Genomic DNA, 19,926 nt, shown 5'->3' on the forward strand with positions numbered 1-19,926 from the left:
TAATTTTTCTTCAAAACAATTACACTTAATTAGTTAAATAATTTCCCTCAAATATTACTGAAACTTAAATTTCATTTAATTGAGCAAAATGGAATAAGTTAGAGCGGATTTCTAGTTCCCAGCATGCTTTGCTACAGTATGGAGGGTAAATGTTGAAATTACATGTTATATTAAGTGTTTTTGCATTTATATATGGGGAGCTGCTGTTAGTGTTTAATGTTCTGTTATGATGGGATTTAAAAGCGTTTCTGTTACGTCTGAGTGTTTGGGTGCTTGCCATTGTGGTAAAATTGAGTAAATGCATTTGTTGATATATGACTGCCATAATCAGTATACAAAATATTTGAATTGGGTGTATAGTTTAAATGAATTAAATATACTTTTTAAAGTGAATTCAAATAAGTACTCATAAATACTGTTTTATACACTTAAATGAATTGAGGAAGTCGGTTTCCTCAATTGAAACGATTTATCTTAACTCACTGGGTTTTACAGTCTTTTACATGTTATAATTACACGAAGATTTTTGGACTCAAAGTGTATGTGAAACTAAAACAGCTTTGTGTGTGTGTGTGTGTGTGTTTCCCCCCAAGCATTTAAAGTTCAAACACTTCTGATTGTGTGTGAGTGGAGAAACGCAGATTGGTTTATTAACAGATGTGTACCTGAGCAGATTTATTTGTCTGCATGGCTGTATTTATTCATGTCTTTAGCTTCACATGACACGTTTTACATCATAACAGGATTTGGGCTGAAACTCAGTAGGCTTGTCTGCAGCTCGTTAATGAACTCATACGCATCTGCTTAAACTCCAGCTGGGCCATCCAGAGCCTAATCTCACTCACACACCCCTCTTTACCTGCACTAATCCCACTCTCAGGGGCGTGAGGAGATCTGCATCTTTTGTCCTCTCCCCTCCTGCTGTTTCCATGCAAACGCATAAAACCCGCTAAGCCACACACACAAGCAGCTGTAACGGATGGAGAGCTTTACTATCGAAGTATTGTAAAGAAAAACCCAAAGCTCTTTGCAGGACAAAGAGACACTTACTGTTCAAGAATATGTCTAGAACTACAGTTAAGGAAAATATTGCCACTTAATTTTAGTAAATTAAACTAGCTCCATTTAATTAAACCAATGTTGCTTGTGCTTTTCATGAATCCTATACTCTTAAAAACAGGGATAGGCAGTATTTCAGATACATGTAGTTAAAATATGTGTATGAAATACAAAATACTTTTTTGTATTTAAAACCCTTGAAAAAAATCGAATGTAATTTGCATTTAAGTAAATTTTTCCACACAGTATTTTGTGAAATGTGCCCATCTCTGTTTAAAATAAAGGCATTACTGGCATTGATGACTCCACTAACATCTATGAACTTTAACATCTCTGGAACCTTTCCATTGCACTAAAAGCTTCTTTACTGTGAAAGGTTTTTTTAATTATTAAAATGTTCTTCACAATTCATTCATTTGAGAACCTTTGAATGTGTGATACTAATTTCAAGCAACTTAATTTTCTAGTTTCACAAACATGTCTGAATGTCTTGAAATATTCATTTTTTTTGTGTAAGAATGAGAAGACAGTCAAACAAATTGCCTATGAAAATAAAATGTATTCTCTAATCTGTTATAAATTCCATTACAAACAGTTATTGATGAATAAACAATCAAGTGTTCATGCAAATACACTCCTATGAGAAGTATTAATACATCATAAAAGATACCAACCACGACCAACATGATGTCAGATGTGATTGTGTCTATGTAGATACAGAAAATGTTTATGGAAGCCATCCAAGGCAGCAAAAATAAAATATCCCTGGGATATTATTGTTCCTTGTGTAGTACCACACATTTTTATAGTCCATTTGTAGTTTTATAAACATTATCATATAGTTACAGTGGGATATATGGGCTCTGTGTGCATGGGGCCCTGAGGAAAAGGCTGACCGTGCACCTGCCCAAACACAGGATGGGCATCCGGAAACACAGGGGCCATCAGCATGCTGTGTTCTGGGGGGAGACGGTAATTCATGTAGGGCTGGTAGAACTGTGGTGCCCCCTGTGGCAGTGGAGGAACATACTGCTGGGACTGAGAGTTTGAGAAGGCGTTTCCCATCGGGCCATAGAGCTTCACGCTGAGCTCGGATGGTGGAGGGCGAGTGTTTGTCGTGGAGGAGCCTGACATGGAGGTGCGGGACGGTGTGGAGCTGTCCACAGAGGGTCCTCCAGATTCCAACAGGCTGGTCTGAGCAACAGATGGCCCCGTTGGCCGATCGCTTGCTTTGGGTTTCACACACTGGCAGCAGCAGACAGATACAACCGCACCGACCAGAATGAACGACAGGAACGCACTCACCACAATCACAAAAGGCAGATAGGTCGGAACTGGGGAGAGAGAGAAATGAGACAGAATTAATCACAAGGATTATAAAAATATGCATGTCAGGGGTTGGTGAAAAATGGCACTGGAAGTTACAACAATTTTATATTTCAGAAAAATCTAGGTATTTTAATATGCTCTGGAGAAAAATAACAAGGTAAAAATGTCCCAACAATCAACTTCTGAAATTTACTTTCTATATTAATCAAATGTAAATTTTAGATTTTAGTACATATCACGTGATTTCAAATAAAAAAGTTATATAAATTAATTATAAAAAGTTGTGAATAAAACAGAATATTTGTCTGGGCCTACATTTTACAAGATTATGCGATTTCGGTCTTTCTTATGTAAAATATCACGTTTTCCAGTGTACAAAACGAGAAAGGAAAAAAACAGTAAAACGAGATGAATTACACAAATGTAAATAAAGACTCACCACGTTCTGTCAACTTTCTCACATCATCCGTGTTCTCAGACTCGGAGCCCGAGTCGCAGGTGCTCTGATCGAGGCGCGCCTCCGCGTACGTGCAGCAGTACCTGAGCGCGCATGTCCCGCAGCAGTAGCGCGCGTCCTCACCGTCAAAGCGCTCCGGACACTGGAATCCCCGGTGCCAAGAGTTGAAGGAATCCGTCCAGCCGTGACAATATTCCCCCGATAGCGCAAAAGACAACGGAAAAACGATTGATACCAATAGAAAGAGCGCACATGATACAGATGAAGTCATGATTGCGTTGATTTAAGTCCTCTAACTTAAGAACTCTGTTCAAATGTGAAGTTGCTTCGAGTCGCATCGGATCTGGAGTTACTGTCTGAAAGGCGTGATTTATGTGTTTGGTGGACCCCCATCCCCCTCCAAACACACACACACATACATTAGCAGACCCTCCTCCCATCAGCCCCTCGTTATCAGTCATCTGCATTTAAAGTTAGGCGAGATTTAGTGATTGGCAGTGTTTATTTGTATGTTTGCGCTGCTAATTACTGTATACAATATATGACAAGAGCTGATGAACTCATTCTAAATGACATCAGCCCAATGGGTCACATATCAAAACATTTTTAAGTGAGAGTACCTTGAAGACTTTACAACAAAACATTTACTGAATGCCATTAGTCCAAACCAAAATATTCTCAATATGTGTCATACATAACTTATATATACAAATAGCATGCCTGTGTGGAGACGGATGGAGCCTTTTGTATGAGTGTGTCTGTAGGGGTTAAAGGTTACAAGAATGTGCTTGTCTGTCTCTGTTTACTTTATCTGAGACAGGCAGGTCAATTCATTATCAATGCACATCTAAACACACACACTCATTAATTACCAACTATGAAGTCCTTATGCCTTGGTATTCTTGCTTCAGAATCCAGATTCAGAGACATCAAGAAGTGAAGGAACGGTACCAGAATTGCTTAATGTACAAAAGTAAAATAGCCTAAAAAAATCAAAAATTTGTTACATTTATCGTTACACCTTAATCCCACAGTTTATTCTAGTACAAGCAGGTTATTCCATGTAAGATCCTTGCACATCCGTCTCTTCAGCATTAATTTCCAGATTATTTTAACATATTTTTACCTCCATTCAGATTTTACATCTTTGACTGTATCCCAAAAAACAACATACATCGTTGTGCACATAAATCTCTGTTACAGCTTGGCAGACCTGATTGTGTCAAGCTATTAACAGAGATTAGTCCACTCCTCACACAAAAGGCGGTAAATTGCCATTGTTTGAGAACTAACACATTAGCATCAGGTCAACAAAGCCTGTCTCCTGAGGGTGTGACATGCTCGGCTTATTGAATATGACTGAGTCATTAACTTTAAGGTGCTTACAAATTGCATCTCAGAGACTGGGACCAGGAGTAACTTGTGTGTGTGTGTGTGCGCGCACGTATACATGTGTGCATGCTCCATATGGTAAATGTAATTCTGAAAAACAAAATAATTGGTTATGTAAAAGCATTTGGAAGTAGGATTACAAAAATTGTAAAGGGAGACTAGAAACAGGAATTCAAGTAATGGTTGCTGTAAATTAATCATTGTCATCACAGGAATAAAATAATTTTTTTGATCAAATAAATGTACCTTTGTGAGCATAAGATTCTAAGTAATATACTGACTAATATAGCCTTTATTTTATAGTTTCTAACTGTATTTAGTCTATACTTTTCATAACATTTATGATACCATTATCATAGTTTTGCAGGCTACCTGCTAGTCAAATTCAGACCAACATCTGTCCTTCCTTAGATCAGTGTTGACATGCCTGAACCTGGCAGTGCTCACATTGAGAGTGCAGGAATGAGACACATGAAATGATACAGCTCAGATGGAGCTGAGTTAAGTGTAAGACAAGCATTCAGGACCATCTGCAGATTTTATCATTATCCCAGAGGGTCAGATTCATGTCTGTCTTGTTTATCTGATTCTCTACACTGGGTAGAGATTCCTAAAAACACATTAGCTTCTCCAGCACCTGAAGGCCTGTGATTCAGAACTATGGTTTTAACAAACTCCTGGGCTGCATCCAAAATAGCATACTTTGACCAAGTACTAACTTCATACCTATATATATATATATATATATATATATATATATATATATATATATATATATATATATATATATATATATATATATATATATATATATATTATAAATCATACAGAATGAGTTTTTTTTTTGAGAAAGTAAGAATGCACAAAGTTTCCTGTGAGGGTTAGGTGTAGGGGTAGGGTTGGTGAATGGCGATAGAATTTACAGTTTCTACAATATAAAAACCATTATGCCTATGGGATGTCCCCATTTTTCACAAAAACAAATGTGTGTGTGTGTGTGTGTGTGTGTGTGTGAGAGTGTGTGTTCACTGCTGTGTGTGTGCACTTTGGATGGGTTAAATGCAGAGCACAAATTCTGATATGGGTTCCATACTTAGCTGCACGTCACGACATTTTGCACTTTGTAATCATGAACACACTAGTTTGTTGCACAAATAGTTTTACCATTTACTACACTTAACTATTCTTCTAATAATTTAGTGGCTAATAAAGTAAGTCTCGCACATTAGCAGAAGACAGATTAATTCCACATTGCAAATATTGTGGAAAAAAGTGTGAAAATATGTACATAAACCGGACCTACAACATCTGTTATGTTGTCATTATCATGTGACCTACAGCATCAGCTCACTGTCATTCAGAAATCCTATTCATTGGCCTCATGGTATAGTAAACTGTCCATCAGATAAGCACTTCAGAATATTTTCAGAAAAAGTAAGTCATCCTGGACTACTCTTTGATGAATAATGTGAATTTGGGCATATTTCTCTTTTCACATACTGTTTTTGCCTACTAAATAGTAGAGAAGTATGCATATTCAGGTGCAGTAACAATTGTATTTCTGGAGTAAGCTCTGCCTTGATTTAAAATAAAACTTACCTTTGCTTTTAATTGCAGTCAACAATCGTGGTTTTCTCTGATTTTACAGCATGTGTATTTTGTGCTTTGTGTTTACAGGACATTGGCAGGTATTTGAGAGCAAATTTAGCTTAAGCTGGGTGAGCTGTTATGTTAATGTTCTTCATTAGTGTGCTGTTATCAAGTTACTGAGCCTAAGAGTCGGGAGGTCGTTATGGTGACAATGGGTCAAGCGATGGGGTTCCTCCCCAGTGATTAGGCAAATCTGGTTGGGCCACCTTGCGGGAGCAACCTCCCTGTGCTGCTTGTGTCTGGGTGTGGTTTAATGAAGTTTCCAGATATATAGTTTATGTCAGAAGATTAGGTTTTCAATCATATAGCTGCCACAGACCACCAAATATGACCATCTGATGGAACCCTATGTTAAAATTTAAAATAAAGATATATATACAGTGGGGAAAATATTTATTTGATCTTCTGCTGATTTTGTAAGTTTGCCCACTTACAAAGAAAAGAAGGTCCGTCATTTTTATAGTACGTTTATTTTAACATATAGGCACAGAATATCAACCAAAATAAAAATACTTTATATAAAGCGTAGAAATTTATTTGCAATTCAGTGAGTGAAATAAGTATTTGATCGCCCTACCAAGCAGCAATAATAATTCTTGCTCCCACAGACTGATTATGTGCCCATGTGGAACATAGATTAGTCCTGCCACTTTAAGAAGTTACACCTAATGTCAGCTTGTATAAGACATCTGTCCACACAATCTGTATCTTTCATTCCAACCTCTCCCACCACCATGTGCAAGATCAAAGAGTTGTCAAAGAATGTCAGAGACCAGATTGTAGATCTGAACAAGGCTGAAATGGGCTACTAGACCATCAGCAAGAAGCTTGGTGAGAAGGAGACAACTGTTGGTGTGATTATTCGGAATTGGGAGAAATACAAAACAACCATCAGTCGGCCTTGGTCAGGAGCTCGGTGCAAGATCTCGCTTCATGAGGTAAGTATGATCATGAGAAAGGTGAGGGATCACCCCCGGACTAGATGGGAAGAGCTTGTCAATGATCTTAAAGCAGTTGGGACCATAGTCACCAAGCAAACCATTGGTGTCACACTATGCTGCAATGGACTGAAATCCTGCAGAGCACCATGCTCAAGAAGGCACATGTACAGGCCTGTTTAAAGTTTGCCAAAGAACATCTATGATTCAGAGAAGGCCTGAGAGAAAGTGCTGTGGTCAGATGAGACCAAAATTGAGCTCTTTGGCATTAATTCCACTCCCCGTGTTTGGAGGAAGAGAAAAGCTTAATATGACACCAAGAGCACCATCCTTACAGTCAAGCACAGAGGTGGAAACATCATGCTTTGGGGCTGTTTTTCTGCTTTGGGAACAGGATGACTTCACTGCATTGAGGGTACAAATGGACGGGGAAATGTACAATAAAATCTTGGATGAGAACATCCTTCCCTCAGCCAGAGCACTGAAGATGCATCATGGATGATTCTTCCAGCATGACAATCACCAGAAACATACAACCAAGGCAACAAAGGAGTGGCTCAAGAAGAAGCACATTGAGGTCATGGAGTGGCCTAGCCAGCCTCCAGACCTCAATCCTATCTGTGAAGGGGCCTGAAACTTTGTGATGCCAAATGACAGCCAAGAAAATTTAAGGATTTAGAGAGGATATGTAAAGAGGGGTGGATCAAAATTATCTCCTGAGATGTGTGCAAACCTGGTGACCAACTGCAAAAAATGTCTTAACTCTGTGCTGGCCAACAAAAGTTTCTACACCAAGTAATAAGTCATGTTTTGCTTGGGGATCAAATACTTAATTCACTCACTGAAATGCAAATCAATTTCTAACCCCTATATTATGCGTTTTTTTCTGGATTTTTTGGTTAATTTTCTGTCTCTATGTGTTAAAATAAACCTACCATATTACAGAGCCATCATTTCTTTGTAAGTGGGCAAACAAATTAATATTTCCCCCACTGTAATGTATAAAGACCCAATTAATACTGTTAAAATCTAATATTATAAATATGTATAAAATACAATTGGAAAAATATTTAGTTTCTATTATTTTACATTGTGATTTTTTTCTTCTCACTATGTAGCATATTAAGGTTAGTTGTATTTTAAATGTAGAGGAAATTAAGTATACTTTTCAGACTGATTTTTACCTTTAACATTGTGTTACTAGGGTAATTTGCATTATTTATTTTAAACTGATATATCATTGTTTATATACGGACTGCAGTGGGTTAAATTATCACAGCATCACAGACAACACTTGAAATCACGTCTCGCTTTGACTTATCGCGATATCTGCTCCCGTCAGCTGACATGATTGTAGTTGTCATGTCAGGAAGGAACGCAGCAGTTTTTGAAACAAACATGTTAACCGCTAAACTCATAAACATCGAAGGTTTAACGTGGACTGTTGAAAGATAAGCCACTGAAAATATGGAGCACATTATAACGCCAAAGGTAAGTCTGTATCAACAGGTGTGCACGTGTAAAGTTGGCAGACTCGATATTCTGAACTCTCGATGGATGTAAAACACACAGAATGTAGCGTTTAATTTGGTTCGTGAAAAAGATTCTGAGTTGTTAGATTTGTTGTAGTCGGCTGTTAAATCCATCCAATGCATTTTAATATTGGTTACTGAATGTAGCGCTAATGAAGTTGAAGCAGTTTTCAGTCATCACTTCATAACTGTATGTACAGGAATAATTTTTCCCCTCCAAAATCCGGATGTAACCTTGCTCAGGTGAACCTGCATGCTTTGCTTTTAAGATGCCACAGAACTCTAAATATGATCGTTCTCATGCAAGGGACTTGCATCTGTGTAGTTTCTTGTATAGAAACCCAATTTATAGTATATATATATATAATGTATGAAAATGTCTAAACTATTATTTGGAAAATATTTTTTCTATAAAGTTACATTAATATTTTGCTTTCTACTCATTTTCGTACTGTACTTTTATAGTACTGTGTTTATTTATTTGCCTTTTTGTTTTTTGCATTTATTTAGTTGAATTTATAATTTGAATTATATTTGTATTATTTATTAAATGTTACAATCTATACATATACACATACAACACACACACAAACACATACCCCAATTTGAAGTTTTCCATGAAGATAAATGTGAAAACTCCTGGCCTAAAGTATGAGCTTGTGTCGTTACACTTTATATTATCATATTCTGGTGTTCTGGTTATATATTCTCAGTTCTAGTGGTCATGAGGTATCCCATCAGTGCCCATTTTAGATGTTAATAAAGTTCTGTAAGATATAGAGATCATCTTATTATTAGAAGAGCTTCTCAAGACCTGAACTAGGCAGAGACACCTTCAAAAAGTGAAGTTCTGGGGCACCTTTGTTACATAACATTATATGGTCATATGAGCATTGTAAAAAGTACACAATGATGAATCTTGCAGCCTTTGGTCTTTTTGTATGTTTTTGGCAGCATGGAGGGGTCAGCTCGAAGGATGTCACGTTTCATCAGCAGTACTACAGGAAGTCTCTATAATAGCAGCTGACACCTCTATTCAGATCTACTCTGCTGCCTGAGAATTGTGGGTTTAATTCTTCATCAGAATTGACCGATGGAATCTAAATTGGACCTACTGGGCCTCACCTTGACTTTTATGTCTTGCTGAAAAACATTATTTAACCTGTTCATTTTATAGAGACAATAGAGAATGCCAGCTTGGTTTTGCTATCCTAACGACCTAAAGGGATTGTTCTAATCATTTACTGAGAAGATTAGTTCTCATGTAGTTTAGCAAGTAGAAACGAGCAGAATATATTAGACTTTGACTCAAAAGAAAATGCTACTTAGTGCTGAAGTGGCATCTTGTGTTATAATATTGTTCCATTGCCTGTTACTCAGTAACCAAAATGCCAAGAGATGGAGGAACAAGAAGTGCTGACAGTAGTCTTAAGAGGTTCTGCAGGATTTCCTCTCTATTGTGTTAAACACAGGCTGGATGAGGGGTACATCCAAACCCACAGACTGGATTGTGTCATTAACCCTTGTGATTGCTGGCTAGTGCTTTGTATATTACTTCAGACAGTTGAGTCACTAATTCTCCTGGACTTTTTATGCAGGTGGAGTATGTGAAACTACTGAATAGGTACCCTGAAAAGAAGTCAACTCTGGGAACTCTTTATTTGACTGCTACTCACCTTATCTACGTGGAACAAACCAACAGTACACGCAAAGAAACATGGGTAATGTAGGCCAGAGGGAACAATATACATAATAGTCTTCCACTCATCTGTTGTTGGGTCTTTTAGAAATACACATCTTGAAATGTCTGATGTGTGTGAAGGTGCTGCATCATCACATCATGTCGCTAGAGAAGCTTCCATTAACTGCATCCGGTTGTCCGCTCCTGATCCGCTGTAAAACCTTCCAGCTGCTTCATCTGCTGTTCCAAAGAGAGAAAGATTGTCAGGATGTCTATCAGTCACTTCTGCGTCTGTTTCAACCAGGTACACACACACACAAGCACTCTCTCTCACAAACACACACACACGTTTCGCTTTCTTTTATTGCATAGACCATTGATTTTTTTTATATCAGGTTAATGATATTTTCTATCATCTAACCCAAGCCCTTCCCCTTAACCTAGCCTCACCGAAACATATGCAGAACACTAGATTTAAATAAGAACATCTTTGGCTGATTTATAAGCCTAATGTACAAATATAGTCACTATACATATACACATGTGGTTTGTTTCATTCAAATGAGCAACATGTTTAGAACTTATGAGAATTCTTTTTTGTTTTGAGCAGATAACCAACAGAAAATCTAATGTATACATTTATGTATGCAATGCATAAAAACACATGCACATGAAATAAATTCAGTATTATTTATGTAATATTAAAGTATTTGTAAAAAATCCCACATATGGGCTTAAGAACATTCGGTGACGTCGCAGAACTGTAAAATTCTAACTGTGGTTTCACGCGTTGGCTGACGCTGAGCCAGAGACAGACGTGAGACTGCTCTTGTCATATTATCACAACTATGTAGTGTTATCAACCACATAATGCATATTTGGTTTCAGACTACATAAATACGAGAAAAACAATACATATAGAGTTTTGATAAATACACACATATGTCTACAAGTTATATATAAATGTTAAATAAATATTTTAAATAAAAAAAGGAAAAACAAAATAAAAGCGATCCATCTGTCATACATTGTTATTGCAGACACGGAGTGTCACATGATAAGCCTAATGTGTCACCATGGAAACAGTAAGGGGTCCATTCTTAAATAACGGTCGCTTTAAAAAAACACTCTGGGGGGACAACTAGAATATTTTAAACTTACCACTGAAAAGGTTAAATATATTTTCAGTTTTCAAGTTTTGGTAATTTTTATGTGCTTTTGTCATTTTTATTCATTTTTTATTATTTTTTAATTCATATTTCGATATAGCTTTAATTATAAATGTTTTTTCTTAAGTTTTAGTTTTAGTCATCTGATTGCTTCAACTTAAAAACATTTTTTAGTTAGCTGCCAAGGGAACATTTATAGTTTTAATTTATGTTTTAATTACCTTTTCATCTAATATTTATATTTTCTTTTATAAAATATAAGCAAGCAACACTTTTGCTTCAAAATCATTCTTATTAAGTGTCCAGTCCAGTAATCTACCAGCTATGTTTATTTCATACTGAAAAATGCTGGCTGACCCTACTGTGCACATGTTTGCTCTTAGATTCTAACTGTGCTTTTGTGTCATTTCAGTCAAAGAAGAGGAGCTGTTTGCCTTTCTCTATAATCCAGACCAAAATGAGGAGGACAGGAGACAGGGTTGGGAATTCATTAATGTGGCAAATGACTTTAGCAGGATGGGTCTCTCCAACGATTATTGGGAAATCAGCCACCTTAACAAAAACTATGAGGTATCATCTTTTTTTTACAAGACAATCTAGTAATCATGCTTCTTGTTTAGGACCATTTCACAATAATCAACTTAACTCTTTTATCTACTGACCACAGAGATTAATATGTTTTAGGTACAAACAGTTTCAACATAACACATGTATACACTGCCGTTCAAAACTTTGGGGTAAATTATGTTTTTCTTTCAAGAAATACATACTTTTATTCAGCAAATCAAAGAATCCACAAAAGAGTTTCCACAAAAGAAAAACTATGCAGCACAACTGTTTTCAACACTGATAATGATGAGAGATGTTTCTTAAGCACAAAATCAGCATATTGAATGAATAAAATATTATATAAAATATACAAGTGGTAAATATATTAAAATAGAAAATTTTAGTTATTTTAAATTGTAACAATTAGGGCCGGGACTTTAACGCTTTAATTGAGATTAATTAATTACACAAAAAATAACGCGTTAACTTAGATTAATTAATTACAGAAAAAAAAAATCCCGCATTTTTAATAACTTATTTTTGCACCGCGGAACGTTTCTCACTGGATGAGTTTCGGCGGACCGATTATACTGGAGCACCAACTAGCGTTCGCATATCACCGCAGCAGCACATCGAGCCTCAAGTATCACCTCAATGCAAAACATATAGCAGCTAGCGTGGACTTTACACTTTATGTTGAACTATGTATTATTTTGTTGGTGCAACAGTTTATGTTGAACTCTTTATTGTTTTGGCCAAGGTTATTGAGAGTTGGACTTAGTATGTTATGGCCTCTGAAGCAACAGAGAGATGTTTTCTAATAGTCAGTGTTTCCAATGTTCTGAATGTAATTGACAGTATTGTGTTTTACTTAAAAAACTCTTTACAGAAGGTTCCAGCACCTATAAGCTTCCTGAATTTCTGAAATGTACTATTTCTAAATTGTTTCTAAATATGCTATTGCTACACTTAATGGCAAAAATTGCACTGGTCTGCTAGACTTGGTTGAACAAAAATAAACAATATTTTGTTGCTTAAGCTTATGTATTCAGTCATTATTCAATGGTATACTATAAATCCATGTGAAAAAATTTACTTCTCACTGTTCTCAGGTCAAATATTTATATGCGATTAAAATGCGATTAATTTCGATTAATTAATTACAAAGCCTCTAATTAATTAGATTAATTTTTTTTATCGAGTCCCGGCCCTAGTAACAATACATCAGAGTATTACAGTTATTCTTGAACAAAGAAATGCAGAAAACATAATCTTAAAGTTTGAACGGTAGTATTAAATAATTTATAAATGATGCTCTAATTATAATTCATATTTTGTTCTGTCTAACGGATCTTTAAATGTTTCTCTGTCTCTCTTTGACACAGATCTGTAGCACTTATCCATCTATCCTAGGACTCCCTAAAAATGTCAGTGTTGCTACAGTAACAGGCAGCGCAAAGTTTAGGAGCCGTGGGCGATTGCCTGCTCTGTCTTACTTTCACAAAGACACAAAGGTATACAAGCACACGCACGTCATAAATGCACATAATAGCTCTGTTCCACAATCAAGTAAGCTGCCTACCTAGACAGCATTTTAAGGCACCTTAAGCATGCAGGCTTTTCATCATAATTATGCTGCCTGCCAGTTGACCATATTCTAAGGCAACATTGCATGCATGCATGCATCATAGATAACAGAGTCCCAAAATATGCTGCAACAAACCGATCACATTCATCAAAGATGGCTGACAGAGTCAAGAGAAAATCTAATTATATATATATATATATATATATATATATATATATATATATATATATATATATATATACAGTGGGGATCGAAAGTTTGGGCACCCCTTGCAGAATCTGTGAAAATATGAGTAATTTTCAAAAAATAAGAGAGATCATACTAAATGCATGTTATTTTTTATTTAGTACTGTCCTGAGTAAGATATTGGACATAAAAGATATTAACATTTAGTCCACAAGACAAAAAAAAATTATTAAAATAACCCCACTCAAAAGTTTGGGAACCCTTGGTTCATAATACTGTGTTCTGTTACCTGATGATCCTCGACTGTCTTTCTGTTTTGTGATGGTTGTGCATGAGTCCATTGTTTGTTCTGAACAGTTAAACTGAGCAGCGTTCTTCAGAAAAATCTTTAAGGTCCTGCAGATTCTTCAGTTTTCCAGCATCTTTGCATATTTGAACCCTTTCCAGCAGGGACTTTATGATTTTGAGATGCACCTTATCACACTGAGGACATATGAGGGACTCAAACACAACTATTTAAAAAGATTCAAACATTCACTGATGCTCCAGAAGGAAACAAGATGCATTAAGCTGGGGGGTGAAAATTTGGAATTTGAAGATCAAGGTAAATTGTACTTAATTTGTGTACCGGGAAACATACAAGTATCTTCTGTTGCTTACGAAGGGCAGAACTAAATTTAAAAAAATTATATTTCAACAAAATAAGACAAATTTGGCCATCTTTATCGTGTTCAAAAGTTTTCACCCCCCAGCTCTTCATGCATCTTGTTTCCTTCTGGAGCATCAGTGAATGTTTGAATCTTTTTAAATAGTTGTGTTTGAGTCCCTCAAATGTCCTCAGTCTGAAAAGATGTATCTCAAAATCATAAAGTCACTGCTGGAAAGGGTTCAAATATGCAAAGATACTGGAAAACTGAAGAATCTGCAGGACCTTAAAGATTTTTCTGAAGAACGCTGCTAAGTTTAACTGTTCAGAACAAACAAGGGACTCATGCACAACCATCACAAAACAGAAAGACAGTCGAGGATCATCAGGTGACCACACAGAGTATTAAGAACCAAGGGTTCCCAAACTTTTGAATGGGGTTATTTTAATAATTTCAGCAATTTTTTTGTCTTGTGGACTAAATGTTAATATCTTTTATGTACAATATCTTACTCAGGACAGTACTAAATAAAAAATAACATGCATTTAGTATGATCTCTCTTATTTTTTGAAAATTACTCATATTTTCACAGATTCTGCAAGGGGTGCCCAAACTTTCGATCCCCACTGTATGTATGTATGTATATATATATATATATATATATATATATATATGTATATATATATGTATATATATATGTATATATGTATACATATTTTATTCAATACTGCAAAGTGTTGAATAAAAAAAGTCCAATCAGATTAATAAATTAAATTATTAATTTAAAACTAGATTAAACCTAGAGACTATGTTTGGGGACATAGAAATGCTTCAGTAGATTTAAACAGGAGTGGCCGCCAACAACTATCTTTATCTGTTCTTTGTATTTTGTGGTACTGTCTTGCAGGCTGCAATCTGTCGTTGCAGTCAGCCTTTGTCAGGTTTGACTTCTCGCTGTGTGGAAGATGAGCAGATGCTTCAGGCCATCAGTGAAGCAAACCCCAACTGCCCTTTTATATATGTAGTGGACACACGGCCTAAGGTTTGACCTTTAACCTTAACCTCTCTATATACATAGGAGGACAGCTCCAGGATCAGACTTGTAAATGTTTATCTTTAAACTTTCAACCTCAGCTGCTCTGGCATATATGTAAGAGACACATAAGAAAATGTGTAATCTTTCACCCTCTGACACCAATTACTCTTCTATTCATATGGTGAACTAACTATCAAGGAAACTGACTAGTTAACCATTAAAGCTGCAGTAGGTAACTTTTGTAAAAATATATTTTTTTACATATTTGTTAAACCTGTCATTATGTCCTGACAGTAGAATATGAGACAAATAATATGTGAAAAAAATCAAGCTCCTCTGGCTCCTCCCAGTGGTCCTTTTGCCATTTGCAGAAATACATAGCTCCCGTTAAGAAACAACCAATCAGAGCTGCGGTCCGTAACTTTGTTTGTGTTCAAAATGTAGAAAAATGTATATAATAAGCGAGTACACCATGAATCCATTTTCCTAACCGTGTTTTAGCTTGTCCTGAATCACTAGGGTGCACCTATAATAAGTGTTTATATTCAGACTATTTTAGATTGCTTCGGGGATACCACGGTGGAGTAACCCAGTACCTTTGTGATTCTTCATAGACATAAACAGAGAGAAGTAGATCCGGCTACGATGTTCTTCTGCAAGACGCAAGCAGTTCTGTTTAATAACCGCTAGAGTGTCAAAAGTTACTTACCGCAGCTTTAAAATTCTAGTGTTTTTGTATCTATTGCCAATATTGAATATTCTGTTCTGTTTATTGTTGCTCATCTCATGTTTCGCCAGTATAACTGAGGAAACATTTAATTCCTTTCCCTGTTATTTAAAGGAGACCATAAATCTCAACCTGACCCTCTGGAGCTATGTGTGCATACATTTGTACAAATTTTTGTCTTTTTCAGTTGAACGCAATGGCGAACCGCGCAGCTGGTAAAGGCTATGAGAATGAGGACAACTACTCCAATATCAGGTTCCAGTTCCAAGGAATCGAAAACATCCACGTCATGAGAAACAGCCTACAAAAATTGCTGGAAGGTGAGAGAACAATTTTTTATTCGTACTGGTATATTCAGTAGCTGGTTAAGTTGCTCAGTTGAGTATTGATTGTGTCTTTTAAATCAGTAGTAGATAAAATGATGGTTGGTTGAACCTTTGTTCTTCCAGTGTGCTCTATGAAGTCTCCTTCCATGAGTGATTATCTGACAGGTCTGGAGAACTCTGGCTGGCTGAGGCACATCAAATCTGTGATGGATGCAGGCGTGTTCCTCGCCAAGGTACTAACCTCCATGCTATTACTGCATAGAGAGACACCAACAGAAGTATATTTGATAATGATGTACTCAGTCATTTTGTTTGCGTTCTAGGCTGTCTGTGAAGAGAGGGCAAGTGTGTTAGTACATTGTTCTGATGGTTGGGACAGAACGGCTCAGGTGTGCTCTTTGGCTTGCATACTGCTGGACCCATACTACAGAACTATTAAAGGCCTCATGGTAATGACCCAGTAACCTATAACATATAACCTGTACCCTCAACACAGGACTCGCATGTCACTCTGTTGGGCTGGTCATGGCAAATTAAGTCACCAACTATTCCTGTGTAACTTAATATACGTCAGCATTCAAAAGTTTTAACATAATTTGTTATGGCTAAGTTGCATTTTGAATCTTCAGTGTCATGATTCTTCAGAAATCATTCTTAAATGCTGATTTGGTGCTTTTTTTATTATTATTGATGTTAAAAACAGTTGTGCTGCTTAATATTTTCGTGGAAACCGTGATCTTTTCACAATTCTTTCTGTTCAAATTTATTTGATATAAAATTCATTTGATATAAAAAATATGAATATGCATAAACGTCTTCACTGTCACTTTTGATCAATTTAATGCATCTTTGCATTAAATACCTAAAGGTATTCATTTCTTTTAAAACATTTACTGACTCCAAACTTTTGAACAGCAATGTATATTTAAATGTGAAACATCTAGACTTAAACACCTAAACTTAAAAATATTGTAAAATTATATAATTTAAGTTTTGTTTCTTTGTTTTTTTTATTTTTTATATACAGGTTTTAATAGAAAAGGAGTGGATCTCTTTTGGTCATAAATTCAGTCACAGGTATAAACTTTTACTGCTCTTGCATGTATGAGTTAATAACCTTCAAAACATTATCACCGCTTTTAAAAACTGCAAATATATCAGTATTATTTATCAATAGTATTAAAGGAATAGTTTACCCAAAAATGAAAATTACTCCATAATTTACTCACCCTAAAGCAATCCTAGATGTATATATAACATTCTTCTAAGCAGAGGTTTGATTCAGAAAGCCTTTATTAACCACCAGATATGTGTGGAGTACTTTTTATGATGGATGGATGCAATTTATTGGACTTCAAAATCTCAACAGCCATTCACTGCCATTATAAAGCTCAGAACAACCAGGATTGCTTTAATGTAACTCCTATGGTATACGTCATATACACCTAGCATGGCTTGAGGGTGAGTAAATCATGGGGTAATTTTCATTTTTGGGTGGACTATCCCTTTTTATGATAAATGTTTTAATAATAACATTTTAAATATTAAAATACACTATGTTGCTAAAACATTACAGTTATCTTTTGTATATTATAAAAAAGGCTAATGTTATCAGTAGTAATCCTTTAATCGTAAGCCATTTGTATCAATACCAAGTCCAACTTTGTGACATGTTTTGTTTGTATATATGTGTGTACTCTAGGTGTGGCCATCTGGACACTGACTCCAAGGAAGTGTCTCCAGTCTTCACTCAGTTCCTAGAGTGTGTGTGGCAGCTGTCAGAACAGTTCCCTTGTGTGTTTGAGTTCAATGAACGTTACCTAATAGAAATACACAATCAAGTCTATGCCTGCCAGTATGGAAACTTCATCGGCAACTGCCAGAAAGAGAGACTGGAAATGAGGTGAGGATAGAATGCAGATTCAAACACATTCATGTATGTACAAAACTGATACACTCGGCATTGAATGTGTATGCTTCAAAATGAAAGCAAATGTTCTTTATTATAAATAAAATCAAACGTATTGTTTGTTTGCTTGTTTCCAAGTCTTGAATGATTTTAAAATGCTTTGCTTCACTGTTCTGTGTGGGATTTTAGGTTGCATGAAAAGACGTTTTCATTGTGGCCACATCTTCTGAAGAACCAACATCTGTATCGAAACCCTTTGTACCGGCGTTCATTAGAGTGCACAGTTCTCAGACCCAGCACTTTACCACTGCACTTCAAGTATGGATGCACTCTTTAACATATGAGGCTGTGCTGCTGCAGATTAAAATTTAACTTTTCACAAAATCTTTTGACAGACCAAATTAATGCGATTTGTATTTAAAGTAATTGGATTTGTCTGATTTTTACTGAATAGTTTTGCACCAAATTTTTACTCGTTTATGTGTTTCCCAGGTTCTGGTGTGGGATGTATAACTACTATGACAGAGGCATGCACCCAAAACAGTCTGTTCTAGACCAGCTGCTGTCCCTCACACAGAAGCAGGTCGAAAGAGAGCGAACTATGACTGAATTACAGCGAGTAAGTGGGGTTGTGGGATTAGATTTTGTCAGGGTGGAGAGGTATTTGACTGACATGACGCTGTCTCCATCTCATCCATTTACAGCAGCTGGCTGTTGCAGATGGAGTTCTCCCTGATCCATCTGGACCAATCAACACACCTGCGGAACAGGACCGTCACGACGCTCCTGTTGACCAATCAAATGGAAGCTGCGCTCCTTTGATTAATGGTGACGCAGAGGAGGCGGGTCCAGGAGCTGAAAAGTGCAATGAGAAAGAAGGGGCGGAGCCAGGAGCCACCGAACACGATCTGACCTCCTCTAAGGACAAACCAGTTTCTGTGGAAACTGAACATTCCAAAGAGGAGGTACAAGAATCCTCTTGAGTCTCCATAGTAACAGACATTTTGACTGAGAACCCAAAGAACAAATGTCCGTGTTTTTGAAAAGATGCATAGAGTAATATCTCCACAACTGAAGCCACTGTAATGCAAAAAATGCATTCAAAGTGCAGCGTTCTGCCACATACTAGTTTGTGTTTGTTTATATTGTTGTTTATTAGATTTTTTGAGCACTGGGTGGATTCTTGTACCCTGTTATATCTGTTCTGAACAGTCCTGAAATGTTCTGGATGTTTTTGTGGACTTCAGTGTGTTCATAAAACAGGATTGAAATTATATTCTTTGATCGAAGGCAGTCAGAATCATCTACATTTTTGTTTAAATGCCTCTCTGATCAAATTTAGCCTCACTCCATTGTACAGTAGATTGTTTTAATGTCTTTCTTTTAGTAATACTTTCCGTATAATATGTGTATTATATTTGAAAACCAGACTTTGATACTGATTTATTCAGTCACATAAGCAGCTGATGTGAAATTCAGATTGATAAAGGGAACACATTGTTAGAATAATGGATCAAATTGATTATCAGTGCTTTTTGCACAAAGGGCTTAGTATTATTTTTGTGGTGTTTACTGCAAATGCGGTTCATTTCGCAGTTGAAATGCTGCTCATTGATTGCAATAGGATGTCACATTGCCTGAGCAAAGCTCTAATGCCAAACAAATAATTTGAGGAACATAAAAATATTTGAGGAACATTGCTTATGTTCTTTTGACCAAGCCTTTTGAATTGCATATAGTTTTGCAAAGCA

The 19,926-nt window shown here is 36.3% G+C and overlaps 2 protein-coding genes across 2 annotated transcripts; one reads left to right on the plus strand and one right to left on the minus strand.

Annotated features, from left to right (window-relative positions):
- Positions 1-678: 678 nt before the first annotated feature.
- On the minus strand, positions 679-3,204 carry LOC113091410 (protein shisa-1-like). Its single transcript, XM_026256924.1, has 2 exons — positions 2,828-3,204; positions 679-2,393 (listed from the first exon to the last, which is right to left on the minus strand). The coding sequence occupies exons 1-2, from the start codon at positions 3,114-3,116 to the stop codon at positions 1,894-1,896; spliced, it is 789 nt and encodes a 262-aa protein (XP_026112709.1). The 5' UTR covers positions 3,117-3,204; the 3' UTR covers positions 679-1,893.
- A 4,932-nt stretch (positions 3,205-8,136) lies between these two features.
- LOC113091420 (myotubularin-related protein 8-like) lies at positions 8,137-19,537 on the plus strand. The gene is made up of 14 exons (XM_026256937.1): positions 8,137-8,316; positions 9,956-10,078; positions 10,180-10,342; positions 11,620-11,777; positions 13,142-13,270; positions 15,085-15,219; positions 16,128-16,260; positions 16,390-16,499; positions 16,590-16,715; positions 17,294-17,343; positions 17,969-18,169; positions 18,365-18,493; positions 18,668-18,794; positions 18,880-19,537. Exons 1-14 carry the CDS (start codon positions 8,293-8,295, stop codon positions 19,156-19,158), a joined length of 1,887 nt encoding a protein of 628 aa, XP_026112722.1. The 5' UTR covers positions 8,137-8,292; the 3' UTR covers positions 19,159-19,537.
- Positions 19,538-19,926: the final 389 nt, after the last annotated feature.

Source organism: Carassius auratus, unplaced genomic scaffold, assembly GCF_003368295.1.
Source record: "Carassius auratus strain Wakin unplaced genomic scaffold, ASM336829v1 scaf_tig00214183_4049273_7079891, whole genome shotgun sequence".
NCBI lineage: Eukaryota > Metazoa > Chordata > Actinopteri > Cypriniformes > Cyprinidae > Carassius > Carassius auratus.